At 30.2% G+C, this 15,605-nt stretch overlaps 2 protein-coding genes across 2 annotated transcripts; both read left to right on the top strand.

Annotated features, from left to right (window-relative positions):
• The first annotated feature begins 397 nt into the window (after window positions 1-397).
• LOC137815910 (F-box protein At2g32560-like) lies at window positions 398-2,538 on the top strand. Its single transcript, XM_068619018.1, has 5 exons — window positions 398-841; window positions 925-986; window positions 1,115-1,287; window positions 1,932-2,006; window positions 2,251-2,538. The coding sequence occupies exons 1-5, from the start codon at window positions 398-400 to the stop codon at window positions 2,472-2,474; spliced, it is 978 nt and encodes a 325-aa protein (XP_068475119.1). The 3' UTR covers window positions 2,475-2,538.
• A 9,554-nt stretch (window positions 2,539-12,092) lies between these two features.
• LOC137816156 (F-box protein At2g26850-like) lies at window positions 12,093-14,237 on the top strand. The gene is made up of 5 exons (XM_068619240.1): window positions 12,093-12,560; window positions 12,659-12,732; window positions 12,945-13,117; window positions 13,494-13,568; window positions 14,062-14,237. The coding sequence occupies exons 1-5, from the start codon at window positions 12,093-12,095 to the stop codon at window positions 14,235-14,237; spliced, it is 966 nt and encodes a 321-aa protein (XP_068475341.1).
• Window positions 14,238-15,605: the final 1,368 nt, after the last annotated feature.

Genomic DNA, 15,605 nt, shown 5'->3' with positions numbered 1-15,605 from the left:
TCATCTATCCAAACGGCAACATTGATAACTAGGTTGAGATCAATCTTGCAGTCCACATAGGACATTATAAAGAAATATTTTGTCTCTCTCAATTAACTAAAATTTAATCTGAATATATCGCTTTAAAATACAATATGCCACACAAAGGAGTGGCCGGCCATCACGTAATCAACGAGGAAAATGTCTCTAGTGACAAATGACAGAAAATAATAATGTTACTAGGTAAGACCATAACATTAAATGCTTCAAAAACAAGCAAAAATAAAAAATTTGCTAATTCTTTTAAAGAACTTTGATCATATAATCTTTGTCCATTCATATATACGCCTCAAGGAAGCACACAAGAGTACCCTAGCCAACTACTTCTCTATCTCATATGCATTCTTTTGACAATACCATGGATAACATTGAACCCGGAGGCAGTATTTCTCTCTTGCATTTTCCAGAACCCATTTTGGAATGCATTCTAAAGCTTCTTTCACCAAAGGAACTCGTTGGAATGACTGAAGTGTGTACTTGTTTGAGGGATAGATGTCGAAGTGATCCTTTGTGGGAAGTCCATATAAAGCAAAAATGGGGTGGAGTCATTGGTGATGTTGCTTTCAAGGAGTGGCAATGGCATATCACAACAACTAAGGAGAAACAAATTAACCAATTGGATGAACAAATCAATCAGAAGGGATCATTGGGATCTTTCAATGGTATTTGGCCTATGTTATACCTTAGATCATATGTAGAAGATTGTAGCCATCTTAATAGCTCATTGTCAAATAGCTTTATGATGTCCTTGTATTTCTCTCTAGAGAATGGCAAGTTTTGGTTTCCAGCTCAAGTCTACAGGGTAAACCCTTTCTGGCTAGCTTATTGGTTATACTTTTCACTAAGAAAATTTTATCATGAGATCACTATGTTTCTCTTTCTCAGGGAGTCTTTGTTCGTGACGCCTTAGTTAGATATGATTCCAAATCCGATAACTTTCAAGCAAGGTAAAGGGAGATCACAAATGAGGAGGGAAAGTACTATTTAGTGTGGTTATTTTTCTAATCCGAGATTAAGAAATGAAAATTAGCAACATTAAATATCTGAATTAATTGAAGGTAATGCATAATTGTAGACAACAAAGTGGTGGTTGGCACATAATGGGCAACAACATCCAATGGGATAACCTGAGAGCTCCTCCAGTTGATTCTCCTGCATGTGTTAGATACGTCTGTGATTGTTTGCAAGAGCTGAAACCAGGTGATCATATTGAGATCCAACGGAGATTTAGAAGAGAAACTCCTTATGGTAGGTTTCTTGTCACTTTGTTTTCGTATAGTTGTAACATAAATTTGGATGTAGGACGTTTAGGTTAACATTAATGTATAACCTTTTGGGTTGCATGTTTACATTTTGTATTGTGATTTCATATTGACTTTTACCTGAATTAAAAATTATAGATATTATTTAAGATATGACCAATGGTTTGGTCAGTTGATGAAACAAAACAATTGGTGGTTATGTTTAGTTTGCTCAACTTATTTTTGATTTCCCTTTTCTTTAAACTGTGAAATAGGAGCAAACAAAAATTTGAAGAATATGTACATTTTTTTAAATATCAAGAAAACTCTGAAAAGAAAGATTAACAAAACATTAATGTTAATTATTGTTACTTTATTTCAAATTTCAAGATATAAGAATAAATAAAATGGCTGAATTCTATACTGAAGCTATTTGGGTGAAGGTATATATAAAATGATTTATTTCTTTACAATAGCTTATAAACTTCAAAATAAAATGGACCAAACGTTAGCTTTGATTCGATCCATTGCAATTACTTTCCTCTTTCATATATTCTTCAACTCTTCTTATTTAATTTCATTTTATTTCTAAGTTTTCTTATACAAGCTTTGTCAATTACCATAAAGTAATGCCTAATCAATGGATTGCAGATTGGTGCTATGCTGTTATTGGTCATCTGGAATCCTGTAATGAAAATGAGAACTTCTGCAGCTGTCACCACTCTGGTAAGAAATCTTTTTTTTCTCCACAAATAGTAAGCTAGCATGAACAAACTTCCTCTCACATTGTATTGTACCACTCTCACTTTCCACATAAATAAAAAATATGGAATAATTGTACTCTTCTTAGTCAGCACCAACACTGACTCCTGTCTTTATTCTCTGAAGAAGAATCATATATATATATTATTAGTGCAGAAGAAGTTGCTATCTCACTCGTTTGCGTGTATCTAATTTCCTTTACTGACAGACACATTGATCTTGGAGTTCAAGCAATACTCTGAAGGATCAAGTATGAGACGAATAAAGCTACACAGAAATGGGGAGCAATATGAAGAAGCAAGTAGATGCTATGGAGGAATTAGAAAGCTTCAGAGTGAGGAGGAGATCCAAAGATGGGAGAAACATTTCCCACTGCGTCAAACTCCTGTATATATAACTTTGCAAGCAGGCTTTAATAACATGTTTGGTTAATTCTTTTCTTCCAAATCATTGTTTTCTTAAGAATTTTGTTTCCAACTTCTTCCTTTTTACATATTCTCTCTCCAGTTTTTTTTTTCAAATATGCTATAGAATTTGACTCTTCTGTCACATTTATAATAAATTTCAAACTAGGTTAACATTTTGGATTGTTTTGAATTGCGAGTGATTAAAATAACATTGTATTATAAATTAATGATATATTATTGAAAAATATTAATGTTTATTAATTTAAATTTTGATTATTATATAATTTATGCATATATATATATCAAATTAATATTTATTATGAATTTTAGTTACATGAAAATAAATACTTATTCTATACCACGCAGAGGTGAAAAATACTAGTAAAAAGTATATAAAATATAAATAGATTTTAATATGATGACGAAAAAATGAATAAAATTGAAATTTAGCATAAAAAATAATCTCCTTTTATACAGATAGTTTGGAGTGACATGCCACGATCACGAAGGGTGGTCTCTAACTCTGTTTCTAAGTTTTGAATAAGGTCAATCTAAATTCTCCTTCTTTACTATTTACTCAAATTTCGTCAATAAATCATACGAGATCATAAATATGCTGATGGGTTGGCATGGTTAGATCTGTGCAATATATAGTTTCTAATGAAATGAATAACAAAAAACTAGGATTAGTTTGACTTGAACTGAATGATAGAAAAAAATAAATGTTAGGCCATGGGAGACAAAAATATTATTTTCAATAGAAATACTTTTTTATCTAGATAAATAAATTATTTTCATGTCTATGCTAATTTCCTTTTTCTTGCCACTATATATTATATATTATTAATTGTGTTTTGTACATTTCAGATGCTCCTCCAACAAAAATTTGTTGTCCTCCGTCTTTCGATTTACAAGAAGAAATCTTCATTACTCTCTAATTAGAACGTGTGTAATGTCATTATTGAGATTAACTCATTTCTTTATAATAGGAATAAATTGATTTCAATGTAATATTTTATTTAATCTTGTGTTTTTTATTCATTTGACTTTTGGTCACTATTTTGTGCATAATTTTTGTTCCGTAGAAATTATTTTTGGTTGATTTCAATTGCATTTTATTATAGATTTTTAGTACTTGAAAATGAATATATGATTTTCTTTGATTTGAAGTTCTATATTACTTCTTATGATTTTTTTTGAAGTTGTGATAGATTTGTTGAAATTTTGTAAATGAATTTTTGCAGATTGAATTTTTTTTTATTAGCTTAACTTTAATTCCACTTTATCAACCCACATTTGTTTAATCAAGAATTGTCTTTCATCTCCTTTGCTCTTTTTTTTATTTTGTATTTTTCTTTTGTTCTTCTCTTTTCTTTTTTCTGACATGTGTTTTCATCGACATGTGTTTTCATCCATGGAGAACTAAATATTATTGATCAATTCATGGAATCAAGATCAAATAAATCAAATTGAATTTTGCACCAATCGTTGAACACTCTTAGTTTGTTCTTCTTTTCTCTAATCTCGGTTTTGATCTTTCTGATTGCAAATTGCATTTCTAATTTTAGAATTTAATTAGGAATAGATTGAACGTTGATTCGATAATTAAATACATATTAGGTTGAATGATAGTTTAATTTAATTTGTATAACCGGTTTAGTTGATTAATTGAATCAATTAATTGTTCAAACTTGGATTTGACTTGTAGGTGCAGTTGGCTCTAGAAGGAGGGGGAATTTGAATAGTCTTAGACTCTTTTTGTAGAGGATAAAGATAGATTGTCCAATAAACTGTTTAATGAGAACAAATTAGATTGTCTAGCATAATCATCTAGGCAGACCGTCTAACCAGAATAATAAAACAAATAACAAATAATGACCAACAGTAAAAGTAAAGAGATATCAACACATAAGAATTTATCCTGGTTCACTAAAACCCGAGCTACATTCAGTTCCCTCAAGAAACTTCTTAAGAGCTTCCACTAACCAACTGATTATACAAGTATCATCACATTTCCATGTTACTCCAGGTTACACCTTCTTAACCTCCTAAGATTAAGAACTCCCAAAAGAAACAAGAAACACTCTCAAAGATAACACAAAGAAAGCTCACACGAGTATAACCTCACAAAGTGAAGTATTACAATGGTTTCACACTCAACCCAAAAACCTAAAAGTTCTTATGGCTTGATTTGACGTTCATTACAACTATCAATATATTCAACAAGATCACATATCTTCTTGTTGCTTGACTTTCTTGCTCTTGTTCTTCCCTCCAATCTCTTTATAAATCTTTTTATTTCGTTCCCTCCTACATGATTTTGTTAAGATTGGATATTACAGAATCTTATCTATTTCGTGTTAGATGCTCAAATTAGAAAGTCTGGATTTGTAATCTTCTTATTTGTTTTCACTTTGAATCTATTTAAGAAATTAATTCAACAGTATTTTCAATATGGGTAAGTATAAAAAAGTCAAAACATAATTAGAAAATTATTTCATTCTAGATAACACATGATACTAAAACAGAATATTTTGAGATTTTCAATTTATTCAAATTGTTCTTATTTAAAGAAGATTTGGAGATATTCACAATATATCAAGAAGATATTCACAAAGTTACTTAAACAATAGTATTTAGGAAAGGATAGATTTTAAAAGATATACGAAAAACATAAATGAATAGAGTTAACGTGTAGATTCAAATCTTGTTATTTTTTGACACAAAATATCTTTAATTGAAAGTGTTTTTAGTAGATATATGAATTCAAAAGATTTCATTTAACAATTATAAGCAAAACATGTTACTTGTTCAACTTATTCGTGAGACCTTCTAGCATGAACAAACTTGTAGACACTCAAAGAGTCTACTCTACTCTACACTATAGTTGTTTCAACATGTTCATCAGATCGTCTAACATGAACAAACATGTAGACACTCGAAGAGTCTAATATATACTCTAGTTGTACAAATCATTGTTAGAATCAAGTAACACATTCACTATGAATTATGTTATTCACTTAACAGGACTTCTCAGACCGTCTAACAAATATATGTTATAGACGCCTAGATTGTCTATCAAACCATCTAATGAACATTGTAGTCGTAGAAACATTGTTTAGATCTTGCAATATACGTGTAAGTCATTGAAACAATTTTTGTTATCATCAAAACATAAAGACATGAACTCATATATTGTCTAGAAAAATCGTCAAGGGTCTCAACATGACTGTGATGATAAGAGGAATTTTATTGTTAAATTTGTAGATTAATCTTTCTTCATCTTCTTGATGTCGATCTTTAAAATCTGAAACATTTACTTTAACCTTTTCAAATCCCTAAACCCCTAACTTGTATTCCTACGGAATAATACTAAAGATTGAATATAATGAATATGTGTCCTCGTCATAATCAACATATGTTGTGCTCTATATTACAAAATTTTGAGAAACTTAGTTTATTTAGTTATAAGTATAAAATTGAACATCTAAGAGTCATATGAAAGAAATTGTGGTTCATGGTAAAAGATATCCACAGGTATTATTAGCAAAGGGTGGCATGAAATTCACAAATTCCATTAGCTAATCTTTTATTTTTTTTCCTCAAGAAGTCATTTGTGGAGTGAGACTTGTGAAACCAAGACATGGTTGGTTATGCGTTTTCTTTACTTGGCTGCTAACTGCATACCACTACTATGCAATTGTTCTATTGCCTTCGATATATCCACTAAAAAATTCCAACAATCCCTAATATATAACCACCAGCTCTTGGTTCTCTATATCATGAAGTGTTGTTGGTGCCTAGCAGGACAATCAAAGACTTCTAAACAACACTACTTTGTCTCATCTCCCACTTCCTAATTCAACCTTCTCTTTACCCCCCGTCCCATTTCTATATCTCCTACTCCTTATCTCTTGCACTGCTTATCTGCTTGTAAAAACAATGTACATTTACAACAAAATGAGGATCATTATATGCACTTCCTGATCCACAACTACAAATTCTAACAAATATGACATGTATCATCATCTTTTTGTATCATTCATTGGGGTCCATGCTTTTCTATCTCTTCAATAGTATCATCATCTTTTTGTTTCAACTTATAACGTGATAACCCACACCTCAAACAACTTTTCAACAATTCAAAATCTTTCCTATATAATATACAATCATTAGGACATGTATGTATCTTTTTATACTCCATACCCATTAGACAAAGAATCTTTTTGGCCTCATAATTACGATTAGGTAGAGTATCTCCCTATGGAAGCATATCCTTCAACAACTGAAGCAATTCCGTGAAGTTTTTATCAGTCCATCCATTTATTCCCTTCAAATTCATCAATCTTAACACCGCCGATAATCGTGTGAAGTTACTTGATCCAGGATACTTCCATATCCATGCGCTTTTGGAAAAGACTCAGCTCCCACATCACAAATCATGTCCTCCAATCATCATGTACTGCATCATCCATGGTGGACCCCACATATTCTTTAGTTACGGAAACACATGGTAAATTTAATAATTCACCATGTCATGTCCAAGTTGTATAAGATTGAAGAAACCCTTCACATAGAAGGTGCTCCCTGATTTTCTTAACATCAAGTATCCTTCCATTCAAACAGTTAATGCACATACACCTAATCTTTGCTCCATCATGACCACTATTATTCGTGTTACGTTGTGCAAATTGTATAAATTATTTTATTCCTTTTTCGTACTCATCACTTATGCGAATAGAATTAATCCAATTTCAATCCATTATATTTTGTAATAGTCATTTAGGTGTTTTCTAATGAGTGGTTCTATCTCACGTTTGTTGAGGGTCGAATACCCCCAGACTCAATACCAGCATGTATCAATTTCTGAGGGTCGAACTCCCTCGGACTCTATACCAACACGATAATTCTGTTCTAAACTAACAACTAACATAATATAAATTAATAATAAATAAAAGTTATAATAAATACTAAATAATTGAATTAATTTTAAATATTAAATAATATAAATCTATTTAATAATTTAATAATTCTATTCTAACATAAAAACAAAAATAATATAAATTTTAAAAAATACAAATTATAAAAAATAAATAACATTAATAACATTAAAAAAATGTAAAAAATTTAAAACATACTCCACCAACCTTGTGCGTGAAGGCAACGGTAGTGATGAAGAATGAAGGCGGGACAAGCAGCGGTGGCAGCAACAACGACGAGCGAGGCACAATAGAACCAAAATAAAAGCTTGCCCGCAATGGCAAAAAACAAGCTAATAAGAGAAAAGGAAAAGTATGAAAACATAAGTGGCGTGCTTATGACACTAAGTCCTTTCAATGACCGAAAAAGCATTAACCATTAGACCAAACAAGTTCTTTAGTTATATTATGATTTTTATTATAGATATTATTATTAATATAATTTATACTTATTATTATTAATAATAATTATATTATTAATAATTATAATTATATTAATAATTATATTAATAATTATTATTATTATTATATTAATAATAATAATAATAACAATATAAATTATATTAATATTATTCAAATTATTAATAATAATAAATATAATAAAAATCATAATAATACAAAAGAATTTGTTTGGTGTAGTGGTTAAAGTTTCTTTGGTTACTAAAAGAACTTGCTTTTGAGTCCCATTCACTGTAGTTTTTTTTTTTACTTTCCGCTTCATAGTGCGAAAGTTACATACAGAATGTTCACTCTGCATACGGATCCGTATATAATTCGAGATTTTCTTGTAATGAGTTAGGGTAAGAAATGTTTTAAGAATGCGACTATTCTTATATGAAGTTAATTTTAAAAAAAACATTAAATAAATAGTCGTTGTTTTTACATTTTGCACTAGTAAAGATATTACATCCAAGCCTAAGGGCAGCTAATCTTTTGAAGGCCCACAGTTTAAAAATACTAAGTTGATTACACGCACAACAAGATTGGAATATTATTATTTTATTTAGAGTTAGGATTTGAACTCAGGACCAAGTAAAGAGTATCAACCTAACCATTGGGACAATTTTTCTTACAAACAAGAAAAGACCTCTAGCTAAATTTGCAATTTATACACTGTTGGAACTCAGAATAGGGGAACAAATATGACAATTTTAAAGAGTGTTTCTCTGCTAAGGTTTTTCCTTGCATCTTGCGATCTTATCAAGAATCCACAAATTCTTATGGCGATCATCCTTAGGGTTAACAAACTTTGTTTGTAGCGCCTTCCTTTATCCAGGTTTCTATTGTTACTGTTTTGAATTTATTCCGTTCCGTAACCCTAAATTCCTAATTTTATTGTCATTTCTATTTAGATTCATATCACTACTCCCCAATTTCGACGTTGACCTATGTCATACACTTTCAAACTAAATCAATGATGGTGTGACTCTGAGAAGTTTCAATCTCTAACCACATTTGTTGCCCTAGTCTACAACCTCCACAACATTTTAAAAGTTCATAAGATCCAATTTCATTAAGTTCAAAATGAAGATTATTGGTCTCCTTACATGAGACCAAATTTTATACCCGACCCACACATGAAGATCACAATAGGAGTCGTCCATATAGACAATAACATGTATACAATTGTACTATTTTTCTCTTCACCAAATACCTGTACATAACTTAACATGTTTAACTATTTTTTTCCTTAACTATTTTATTTTTAAATACATTAACTCTCCTTCCTCTTCCTTCTAACACATATACAATAATTCTATTCAATTTAATTAAGAATTAATAAAAACTCAATTCAAAGATTAAACACGTACAAAATATATGATGAGACAAAGTTGTCCCAAGATTCCATGACTTTAGGGTTTAATGTAGTGTTAATTTTGCATACTAAGTCATTTAATTGTTCCACGGTCAACCTTAAAGAATAAAAGGTCATAGCATAGCATGGTACTACTTCACTTAGTCTATTAAAAAATTATTTGTTCCACTGAACAAAAAATTCGTCCAAGGATCACACGAAGGACACTAAATTCGTTCTTAGGTCATACAACACCTTTAAGCAAATTCATTCCAAACTCAACTTTAGAATGATGAATGACTTACACTAGTGCAAAAAGAAAAAAAGATACGCTTTATTTAGTGCGGCTTTTGCGCTATCCGCTTTCGAAAAAAACGCGGTGGCATTTTTGAAATTATTTTGATTTACGAATGCGGTTATACCTTTAACCGCATTCGTAAATCCTTTTTTGCCTTAAATTTTGAAGCGCGCCACACACAATTTCAAACTTTATTTCTCGTCTTTGCCTTCGTTTCGCGTTTGCACTCTAAGTTCGTCTCCTTCTACCGCATCTGCATTCCATTTGTGCAATGTAAGTTTCTTGAACTCTTTTTTTTCCTCTTCATCTTCACAAATATATGCATAAATGTTTTTCGTTTTTCTTATATATGTTTTTTTCCTTGCATTAGTGGTCTTGAAGCACTCTTTCATTGTCTTCGTGGTTTCTTGTGGATTTTTTTGTTTGCTCCGTTGCTGTCGCTTCTGCTGCCGCCACCGTTGTTCGCTCCCGTGACTCTTCATCAATCTTGGCTTCACACAAGATTGATGATGTTTTAAAATTTTTAATTTTTTTTAATGATTCGGCATATACAAGTGCGGTTAAAGCAAATAACCGCACTTGTAAATGGTATTTATAAATGCGACTATATAGCCGCATTTATATTTTTTGATTTACAAGTGCGTGTTGATCAAATGCGGTTATAAAGCCGCATTTATAAATTCAAAACAACCGCATTTGTTTTATGTTTCTGCACTAGTGTTACTAATTTATTTAATTAAAAAATATTTATTTCAATAATTAACCACTAAAATTGCATCACTTATGTAAAATTTCCTTATTTATATATAACAATCTTTTAGATAATACTTCATATACTAATCAATCTAGCCATCAAATTATTATCCTTAAGATGGATGCAAACTCATAAGAGACAAAGACGATTTTTTATTTAACGATTTATTGTTTGATCATCAAACAATTTCTACACTCTCCATAAAACAGTAATTCATATTAGCTTTTTGAAGGTCATATAACTCTTTCTGAATAAAAGAAATCCTGAATAATAGGCTTAAGCATTCATATATATATATATATATATTAGTCTAATTTTTTCCTTCTTATTTTTATAGTTTCCCCCCTTTTTACACATATAAACTAAACGAATACTTAAAATTATATATGCAATTGTAAAATAAATATATTTTTATAATAAAATAATAATTTATTAATAAAAAATATGAAAAGAGTATAATGAACAAAATAAAGAATTAAAGTATTAAAAATGGTAAACACACATCACACCTATAAATAAATGTTGATACGCAAAAAAGACAAATAAGCTTGTACAATACATTACTTGTGCCTCACCCTATCTTATTATTAAGTTATATAATCTTGTTTACCCAAACCAAAAGGTTAATTATTTAACTCATTGTTCTTGCGTAAAAGTCCTTATTCTATCGATCAACATCCAAGTGAGAATAACTGGAATGGTGATGAATAAAACAACGAAAATAAGGCCGAAATTATCGACAACGTATAACGGTGCATTCGATGTGTCTATAAGACCAAGTCGTGTACGCTTCAAAGTTTAACTTTCTATCTCTTAAATTTAAATATAACCAAAGACTAATTGATAAAAAAAATGGTTTTAGTATAAGTTATAAATTGGTTTCATAAACTATCTTAAAGATTTATTGCTTAACATATGTTATTTTAGATATATCTTTTTTCAGTTCTGATAAACTCCCATCACTTGTGGAGTGGCAATGCAAGTTGGTGAGTTAATGGATAAAATGTGCAATGCTGATATATGTGTTATTTTCCACCACTTAGTTTGCATAATTTTTTTATTCATTGTTGTTTGAAATTATTTATTTCGAATATAATAAGATATTGTTATTCATTATTTTATTAATATCATATTAATATAATTTTTTTACTGTTGAAAATTGCTTACACTTGTATACTTATACGTATAAGTTTAAATTTTATTTTTTATTATATTTTATTATATTTTCTAGAATATATTTCCTTATTATTTACCGTCAACAAGAAACATTTATTCTTTAATTTTTTAATGATTTAACATCATTTTATTTACATAAAAATATTTAGGAGAGCTAGGAAGAAAAAATTATCAATTGTCACCCCTAATTATTTTACTTCATAAATATTAAAATATGTGTTAGTTTAGAATAGTGTGTGATCTAAATGATAAATAACTTTGTTTAATAAGAAATTCAATCTCATATGAATCTAACTTCTAAATTGGATATCAGTATATCAAGAGATTAATCCTTGACTCTTTGCAAAAGGATACCTAGGATTTGTTAAAAAATACACACATACATGTCATTTTACAATATTTTAAAAAAATTGAATTGATTATAGCATTTTCATCTTTAGAAAACTGTTTTAATTTTATGTAATAAAACTTCCTTAAGAATGACTAAATCAATTAATAATCTGACTTGCCAATTCAATAAGCTATGAAGTTTCATATGTAAGATAATTCCTCCTTAATCAGCCAAACCTTTGGGTTTGTATTGTTGAAAGCTGCAAAATCACTTCAAGTCATCTGGTGTCTCTAGGTTTCAACAAATCATAATGTCATCTGAGAAGAACTGTGTATCTAAGCTGGAGAAGCAAAAAGATTGCAAAGTTTATTCTCTCTTAGATTTGCCTGAGTGGACCTTGGATTGCATTCTTGAGTGCCTTTCACCATTGGATTTGTTTAGAGTGGCACAAGTATGTAACTGTTTGAGGGATAAAACCAGGAGTGATGCTTTGTGGGAGAAGCTGATCAAGCAGAAATGGGGTAGGCTTGTTGGTGATGTTGCTTACCAAGAGTGGCTGTGGCACACAACAAAAATAAACACACAAAGCCTCTTGTTATTACAGCATAATCAGAGTGGATTATGTGGCTCTTTCAGTGGTGTTTGGCCTTCTCTAAGCTTTCATTCTTACTTGGAAAATTTCATTGACTTGATTAGTTTGTTCAAAAATTGTTCCAAAATGGCTTTGTACATATGTCTAGAGAGTGGCCGCTTCTGGTTTCCACTTCAAGTTTACAAGGTTACACTAATTGATCATCAATTGCTTCTATCTTTGTACATTTCTAATTTATATCCATTGCTTTAATTTCATTATATCATGTATGAATAACTTTGTAGAATGGAAATCAAAACCTATTCTGCTGTGATGCCATTGTCAGCTATGACTGTAGAACCAACACCTTCCAAGCAAGGTATAGTTTGACTCAATCCCCTTCAAAATAAAAATGAACTACCACTATTTTGTGACTGTTGTTGGCTTAAAATTGAGGAAAAAGTCAATAATCATACTGTTCTTCACACACTAAGATAAAAGCAAAAAGCTAAACACATACTATGATAACTCAGTATATTTTCATATTTTGATCTGTTTGTGGGCTATGTATGTATGCTTTATATTTGACAGATCTCCAAGAGGAGGGTGGCAAATGATTGAGGGAAATGTTCCATGGAATAGGTTGAGAATATCACCTGTTGAAACTTCTACTAGGGCTTTTTATATGTCTAACTCTATGAATGATTTGAAACCAGGGGATCAAATTGAGATTCAAATTAGAAGACGAAAAGATTCCCATTATAGTAAGTAATTAATTAATTCAACATGTTTTCATTTAAATTTAAGAGTATATATTCCTTTTTAACATAATATTATTTTTCTTTAGGATGTTTAGATAAGTTTTTTTATAAAGACTTCTACATGAAAAAAGAAAATTAATTATTTTATAAGATAAAATTATAAGTAAATATTTGTAGAACTTTTTCCTATAATGTTTTTTAATTTTTATATAAAGTAATTTTAACTTATGAAAAATTGTATTTATTTATTTTTCTATTTTAAAAATCTTTATAGAAAATTTTGTTCACAAAAAGCACTTCTTACAACATTATGTCAAATATGCTACTTAATCATATTCTTGTAATCTATTTCCTTACTTCTGTTTTAAATGAGCTGCAGATTGGTGGTATGCTGTAATAGGTCATCTGGAAGCATGTGAAGAAGATGTGAGTCAATGCCATTGCCAACATAATGGTAAGATTCATCTCAAGTTTTAAAACTACAATTTTCAAATTTTTATCTACACCAAATCATCTACAGGTGCAGATATATTAAGGATTTACCAGCAATAAATATTTATAAAAATTAATAGAAAAAATGTCATGTTTCTTGAGTTTTTTCTATTGAATTTTTACTAAAAGAAAATTCTTGTACAGATTTTTTTAGATTTTGTAAAGTCTTACAAATTTCTGAGATAAATCCCACCATGAATATAAGTCAAATTTTAGTAATGAGATACAATTTTTTAAGGTTTTACCTTAAAGAGTTGTAAGTATAATTTCTTGAATGAAAATTATTCTTTCACATCACCAGAAAAGTGAAAGTGTCAAACTATGATGACTATTTCTTGAAAGTTGGATTAGTGATAGAAAGACATTCTGGTAAAAGTATCTCTCTGTATAAGTTATTTTTCTTACAAGGAAAATGTTTTCTTTCAATTTTTCATAGATGTTTGTCTTGGTTGCAGAGATGTTAGTAGTGGAGTTCAAGCAATTTCAATCCCAGAGTAGATGGAGAAGATCAGTGTTGAACAGAAACATGCATGAGGAACAGGGTTCTAGGACTCGCTGGTTCGGTGGAATCAGAAAACTTGATAATGTGGAGGAGATTAAAAGGTGGAACAACTTTCTTGAATCTAGATAACTAGATTTTGTACCCTATTCTGCATGAATCTGTTCATGCATAATAGCTTTATCTTCATGCCAAATTACGATAAGCTACTCTACAATGGAATTTATATTTGTCATATCTTACACTCTTTTTTGGTCTTCAATTCCTTATTAACTTGAAAGGGGAAGGGGAAAGAGGCCATGAAGGGGGAATTTGAAGGAAATTTGCTTGTGATATATATATATATATATATATATCAGTTTTTTGTTTCTTTTGTTTTTTTTTTATTTTCAATTTGCTTCTTCTATTTTTTATTCCTGCAACTCGATTAGAGTAAATGTACGTCATTTGCATGCAAGAAATAAAATATATTATTTTTCCTTTCACTATGCATTGTTTTAGCACTAAAATTTCCACTCAGTCTCAGAAGTTGTTGAATTTCAGCCTCTAATCACACTGCACGCTCTGCTTTCAAATAAAGCTTTTACTTATTATGGTGACCATTACGCAATTTTCTTAAACCAAAACTCAGGTTGTAGTTCGTCTCTTATTTCTTTTACATAGATGGAGTCTTTGCAGAATGAAATGCAAAACAGCACAGATCATCACAAAATCCTGCCAGTGCCTATTATCTACACCCAAACAAGAATCCCGACATTATTATTTGTAAGTCCTCAACTGAACAGGAATAATTACAAGAGCCATGAAACGCGCTCTTCTTCCTAATATAACAAACTTACACCAGATAGAAATATGTGTTATTACATTGATAATGAAATTGACTTGTGAAAAAATTTAAAAGAAAGATTCTCTAAGGGAAACAATTTTAGAATACTTTATCCTATTTAAGAGCTACATTTCAGATTTCTTTACATATCTAAAAGTCTTGTGGGAAGAATTAGAATAATTGAGATCTACACCTAGTTGTGTCTATGAGATAAAATGTAGTTACAACCTTGTTAAGAAAAATTAATGGAATCTGCAAACTCCCAAAACCCAACTAAGAATCCAACCAACAACCAAACACATCATTTAACCATTTTCATACTAATCAAAGGATCCAGACACCAATAAGAATAAGAGAAAACAATTGAAGATGTCACGTAATCCAAACCTTTAACTGAACAAGAGAGAACACTTCTAGAACATTTACCACGCCACCTTTAAAAATGACATTATTTCTATGTTTTCAAATCTCACTTACTACATCAATCCAAATCGCTCCCCAAACCTCGTTCGCAGAATCAGAAGAACTACTCAACCAAAATTGCAAAAAGTGGCTGAAAGAATCATTGTGAACCACCGATGTAACGCCAAGCCAGCAAAACACTAACTCCAAACTAACCAAATTATTGTGCACTCAAAGAATAAATGACGACAAGATTCCTCTTCCTCCCCGCA

The sequence above is a fragment of the Phaseolus vulgaris genome, chromosome 1 (genome assembly GCF_000499845.2).
Source record: "Phaseolus vulgaris cultivar G19833 chromosome 1, P. vulgaris v2.0, whole genome shotgun sequence".
Classification (NCBI taxonomy): Eukaryota; Viridiplantae; Streptophyta; class Magnoliopsida; order Fabales; family Fabaceae; genus Phaseolus; species Phaseolus vulgaris.
Note: the sequence above shows the minus strand (reverse complement) of the source record. Positions and strands in the feature narration are given on the sequence as shown.

Excerpts from the sequence above, each read along its gene's own strand:
- LOC137815910 (XM_068619018.1), top strand. The coding sequence starts at position 398 with ATGGATAACATTGAACCCGGAGGCAGTATTTCTCTCTTGCATTTTCCA. Across the intron at positions 842-924 it reads TTCCAGCTCAAGTCTACAGG|GGAGTCTTTGTTCGTGACGC; the intron begins GTAAACCCTTTC and ends TCTCTTTCTCAG. Across the intron at positions 1,288-1,931 it reads TAGAAGAGAAACTCCTTATG|ATTGGTGCTATGCTGTTATT; the intron begins GTAGGTTTCTTG and ends AATGGATTGCAG.
- LOC137816156 (XM_068619240.1), top strand. The coding sequence starts at position 12,093 with ATGTCATCTGAGAAGAACTGTGTATCTAAGCTGGAGAAGCAAAAAGAT. Across the intron at positions 12,561-12,658 it reads TTCCACTTCAAGTTTACAAG|AATGGAAATCAAAACCTATT; the intron begins GTTACACTAATT and ends ATAACTTTGTAG. Across the intron at positions 13,569-14,061 it reads ATGCCATTGCCAACATAATG|AGATGTTAGTAGTGGAGTTC; the intron begins GTAAGATTCATC and ends TCTTGGTTGCAG.